Source organism: Neophocaena asiaeorientalis, unplaced genomic scaffold, assembly GCF_003031525.2.
Source record: "Neophocaena asiaeorientalis asiaeorientalis breed wild unplaced genomic scaffold, Neophocaena_asiaeorientalis_V1.1 scaffold43, whole genome shotgun sequence".
NCBI lineage: Eukaryota > Metazoa > Chordata > Mammalia > Artiodactyla > Phocoenidae > Neophocaena > Neophocaena asiaeorientalis.
Window position 1 is genome coordinate 2774709 of NW_020173674.1, and position 5276 is coordinate 2779984.

At 58.2% G+C, this 5276-nt stretch overlaps 1 protein-coding gene across 3 annotated transcripts in view; it reads left to right on the forward strand.

Annotated features, from left to right (window-relative positions):
- The window catches only part of SHANK2 (SH3 and multiple ankyrin repeat domains 2), a 544903-nt gene that overhangs the window by 126806 nt on the left and 412821 nt on the right, over positions 1 to 5276 (forward strand). For all 3 annotated transcript variants that reach the window (XM_024749302.1, XM_024749303.1, XM_024749304.1), the window contains exons 7-8: positions 3284 to 3435; positions 4451 to 4618. In XM_024749302.1, the coding sequence (XP_024605070.1) occupies positions 3284 to 3435; positions 4451 to 4618 (320 nt within the window). The remainder of the gene's footprint in view (positions 1 to 3283; positions 3436 to 4450; positions 4619 to 5276) is intronic.

Below are 5276 nucleotides of genomic sequence, written 5' to 3' on the forward strand. Positions count from 1 at the left end.
TAAACATTCCCTTTGCAGTTTATTTTAGAATCACTTTTATGATTATAATATAATAAAGGCTTTTAAAAATACAGGAAAAAAACCGTAATGAAGAAAATAAAGCCCATCTCTAGCTGAATCCCCTGGACAGACTCTGACTGTGGGCTGGGCACTGTTCCAGCATCAGACGTTGACATTCGATCCTCACAGAGCCCCACGGAGTGCAGGTCCTGCTTTTACCCTGACCATATAGGTGTGGAAACTGGCCCAGAGAGTTTGGGACACCTGCTGGAGGCCACCCAGCCTTTCGGGAGCAGAGCTGGGCTGTGGTCCCCAGGTCCTTCTGAGGCCCCCGGATGCACCCCTGCACCCAGGCTGGTACGCACTCCCAGCTGCAGGGGTCGGCGGCTGTCCTGTGCCTGCACAGTCTCCTGCCCGGGTCTCCCCCGACACCCAGACAGACCGCAAGCCGTGGAGCTGGCGCCCTGTTGCTGTGCTCGTAGGCGCCTCCCTCCTCGTGCCCACCTGAAAACCTTCCCTTTGAAGCACGACCTGGTCATTCCCGGAGCCAATGCCAGCAGCCAGTCTCTAGGTTGGAGGCAGTTCTGCCTTCAGAGTCATCTCCAAAGATGAGAGACCTTGGTCCCCTGATGAGGTTATATTTGCGGAGGTTCCTGTGTATTTTTTTTTAACTTAGAAAATTTCGAAATGCAACACCAGAAAAAATTCCAAAGCACTATGGTGCCGTGGAACTGCCGCTCCCAAGTGCATTGGAGGAGGGATCCCGTGTGACCCGGTTATACGGGCAGTGCAGCAGCTGATTGACAAGCATCTTCTTGGTGGTCCCATCCACCCATGTGGGGTCTCAATGGACGCCCCCTTCCTGAACCTTCCTGAACGTGAGGTCTAAGCTGGGGGCCCCCCTGACCTCGCCAGCGTGGGTCGTGGCCGGGTGTGAACGTGGCAGGTCGGCAGTGTCATTCGAGGAGGGTCTCTGGAACCCTCGAGATGCTGCCACGTGCCACTTGATGTGCCTGGATGGCGTCCATGGGCTGGAGGTCCCGGCTCGTACAGGAGACGGCACAGCCACCGACGGGTGTCTAGTTCTCTCCACCTGCTTACGTGCCCAGTGCTGTCTGCCCAGCCGGGCCACAGGGGTCTGTGATTTGGAATTTTACCGTTTGCCAATGCCTCCCTCTGAGACAGTGTTCTCATTGTAAAATGACCTTGACGCCGTCAGCTATGAAAATAGTGCCGTATAAACAACAACAAAAATCTCCTTTGGACCGCCTAGCTTTTCCGTTGGCCACGTGCAGACAGCCAAATAAGAAAGAAAAGCCCGAGTCGTTTGGAAGGTTGACCTTGCCCTAGGTGCCATCATCCCGAATGCCAGCGCAAACTTGAGGAGCTGCTCTAAGAGACTTGGCTTTGGGGGGTGGTTGCTGGCAGCTCCCGACGGCCCCGTCCTTTACGCTCTTCCCAGATCACCCCTCGCCCACCGCCCTCCTGTGATGTCTTTTCCCTGCCAGGAACCCAGACCCTCAGATGCTGCTGTCTCTCTCTGAGTGTGCTTCTCTCTGCACGTCTGCTCCGTTTCCACGTCTCTACCCCCGTTTCCCAGATGGTCTGGATTCCCAAACACCCCTCACCACATCACGCTCTCCTTGCCTTGCGCGTGATTTCTATGAGGGCACATTCCCACTGTCACCAGCGTCCCCTAGCTGTCCCAGAACACACTTATTTTTATTTTTTATTAATTAATTCATTAATTTTATTATTTAGGCTGTGCCGGGTCTTCGTTGCAGCACGTGGGCTTCTCCAGTTGTGGCGTGTGGGTTCTAGAGCATGCGGGCTCAGTAGTTGCGGCATGCAAGCTCTTAGTTGCGGTATGTGGGATCTTAGTTTCCCGACCAGGGGTCGAATCCGGGCCCCCTGCATTGGGAGCGCAGAGTCTTAACCACTGGACCACTGGGGAAGTCCCCAAACTCCTAATTCTCAAAAACCCCCGCGTGAGAAGGTGCCTCTCGTAGGTCCGCAGCAGGGATGTGTCGGTGGCCTTCGTGACCATCATACCACTTCCCTCGGGAGAGAATGAAGTTGCACTTTACACATGCTCTAGGGCGCGTCTACACGCTACAGATGAGTTTCAAGGAGCGGGATAAGCCCACGGGACTCACCACAAAAAATCAAGGTACAGAGGGATTCCAATGGTGAATTTTAAGAGCCCTCCAAACAATACCCATTTATGGATAAATAAATGTTGTAACTGAAAATAGATGGGAGTCGTCAATCTAGATCTGTGATGAAGTTGCCTTTTCTGGGGATGGAGGGTGATGTGATGATGTGTCAGTGACACCCCATGGAAGGTGCCCCAGTCCTTTTACTCTCAAAACGTGCTTGAGGACAGAACGATTCCTTATTAACTATTAGCGTTTTGGGCCACGGGAACATGCACGTTGTCGTGTTACTCTTTGCACTTTTCTGTAACGTAAGAGCCTTTCAAATTAACCACATCAGAGTCGTGCACTCTGCTTGGCGGTGGCGATGGCGGGCACGTGAGGGTCACTGAGGAGAGACGTCTGATGACAGAGACTGACATCCTCGGCCATGGCCACCTGCAGACTGGTCCACCTGCACGGGGTGCGGGAGCCCCTTCCTGGCCCTCGTCACCGCAAAGGCGGGCTTCAGCCTTTGGTCCCCTGGGCTTCTGCCCCACTTTGTATGTTGGTCCTTCCTTGCGTTGGTCCGGTCCCATCATGATGACTGTTGGGGTGTCTCTGCTCTCCCAGATGGAGACCCCTGCAGGGCACGACCCTACGTCTTACTCACTTGTTTCCCTGCAGCTCAGTCCCTGGCATCTACCAAGATACCCGTAGATGCTGTGAAGTTGAAATGAAGAAAGGCGGGCATCTGCCTTTCCAGTCTTTAGCTGCAGCCCTGACTGACCCCTCCTCCTACAGGGCAGCGTCGGCTGGGGCTGCGGGATTCTGTGTACCGAGGGCAGAGGCAGTCGGGGCAGCTTCTCAAATTCAGAGCCCACAAGGCGATGATGTGCAACCCTGCCTCTGCCCCCGTTTTGATTTGCCCGTGACCCCCGAGAGTCACCGCCATCGTCACTAGGGTTGCCAGAGCCATGCTAAGTGCACGGACGTTTGGGGTCGGCAGGTGGGTGGGAGCCGTGATGCCCTGGCGGGTCAGTTTGTCAAGCTCACTTTGGGACGTTTGAACTTGTTTAACGGGGTCATGTGACTTGGCAGCTTTGCCCCAAGTGCCGGTTCTGACGTGCATGTGTTTGGGTCCCTAGAGACTCCCCTGACCTTAGCCGCGCAGCTGGACGACCCCGTGGAGGTGATCAAAGCTCTCCGAAACGGCGGGGCCCACCTGGACTTCCGCGCCAAAGACGGGATGACGGCCCTGCACAAAGCCGCCCGCGCCAGGAGCCTGCCGGCTCTGAAGGTACAGGCGGGGCCCGTCTCACACGGTGACGCCCCCTCCTCTGATCCCCTGGGTAGGCCCTGCCCCACTCCCCATCCCACGACAGCCACCTGCGGTGACCCCAAATTGTGTCCGACTAGAGCTCAGAAGTGTGGTCTGGCCCTCCTGCCGCCCCGCCCTTGGTGTGGTTGCTTTTATTATAGAATCTGCTGCTCACAGAAAGTTATCTTTCCCCTTCTGATTCCGCCAAAGGGTTCGTATTTTCAGCTCAAACCCACCTCCCTCCACGGGAGGGCGCTGCAAAGCCAGCCCTCCGCCACCGAGCCAGCCTCGCTGCTGCCAGAGCCCCCCCAGACATTGGAAGCTGATGCCGAGGGAGGGGGGAGGGCGGACCTCACCCCCGTGTTCCTCCCCGCACTGTTCTTCGAGCACGCTCTACTGGCCCTGGCTCTGTGCCTGCGGGCACAGGGCGCATGCCCCCGGCCCATGCTCTCTCAGGGCCCTGGCGCGGAGGGGAGGGGACCCACAGCTGTGGGGTGATGACCCCCAAGATGGTGCTTTTCTGTAAAGCAGGCTTCTTAACTGTACAGCTGCACGCCCGTCACATGGCTTCCTCGGAATAAGTGACAATGCTTGCTAGTTTCGCCAGCTGCAGGACGTGCACGGAGATGGGTTACACTGGACTTTTAGGTTCACACCTTTTTCCTGCAAATGCCACCTTCCCCTCGTCGCTGGTCCACGGGGCCCAGCCGGGCTCAAGCAGGTAGTGCCCAGCGGGCCGCGTGTGCAGAAGGCCTCCCCGTCTCCCGGATGTGTAAGCACGTGTGCGCGCCTGGCACCAAGTGCTCCTCTAGGGCCAGAAGCCTCGTCGTCTAAGCTGGGGCCTCCTTAATTCCGGGAGGCCAGGAGAAGCTCGGGAACCGAGGGCTCCGTCACCCTGGCCCCGGGGAGCGTGACCTTCCTCTTCCTTCTTGATCCATTCACTCCCGTGAAGGGGGGTGTGAGACCAGTGACCACACATTGGTGTTTCTTTCAGACCCTCTTGGAGCTTGGAGCATCCCCGGATTACAAGGACAGCTACGGTCTCACGCCGCTGTATCACACTGCGGTGGTCGGGGGCGACCCCTGCTGCTGCGAGCTGCTGCTGCACGAGCGCGCGGCCGTGAGCTGCAAGGACGAGAACGGCTGGCACGAGATCCACCAGGTGCGTGGCGCTCGCCCCTCACCTGCTCTCCCGACGGGCGGGGCTGGGGTGCTGGGTGAATGCCCCCTCCGTGGGAGCCGCGGGCGCCCCGATAGAGCACGCAGGCGCTTTCTGCACACAGGTGCCCCAGCACAGGGCGCACTTCCCAGATCCCACCTGCAGCAGTGGAGTTGGGGGAATGTCGGCTGTAGTCGTGGCAGAAACAGATCCACCTGGTGGCTCTGATGAAGAGTCTTTAGTGGACCGAGGGCAAGGAGAGGGGACACCGTGTCCCCGGAAGCGGGGACAGCGGGCCGAGGAGGAGGGCACCCAGCGGGAGCCGTGTCGCGGAGGGATGCGGGGAAGAAGTACCACGGCCGCTCCATCCTCCCGCCCTCCCATTGGCTGAGCCCCGCCAGAGCAGGCCAATCACGGAGCCTAGTGGTGCAGGCCTGGAGGTCAGGGCCTCCGGGTGGAGAAGGGTGGACGGTGGGTTTGGGAAAGCAGAGGGGGAATATCCGCACAGGAGGTCAAGGAAGAGGCTCTGACATTCTCTCGCTCGGCCTTTACGTTGCAGTGAGTTTCACTGCTTCTCAGGCTGCCTGCTTCCCTCCACCGCCGTCACCTTACACACCTGCCCATCTGAGCAGGGTCACGCACCCGCCCACTGTGGTCAGAG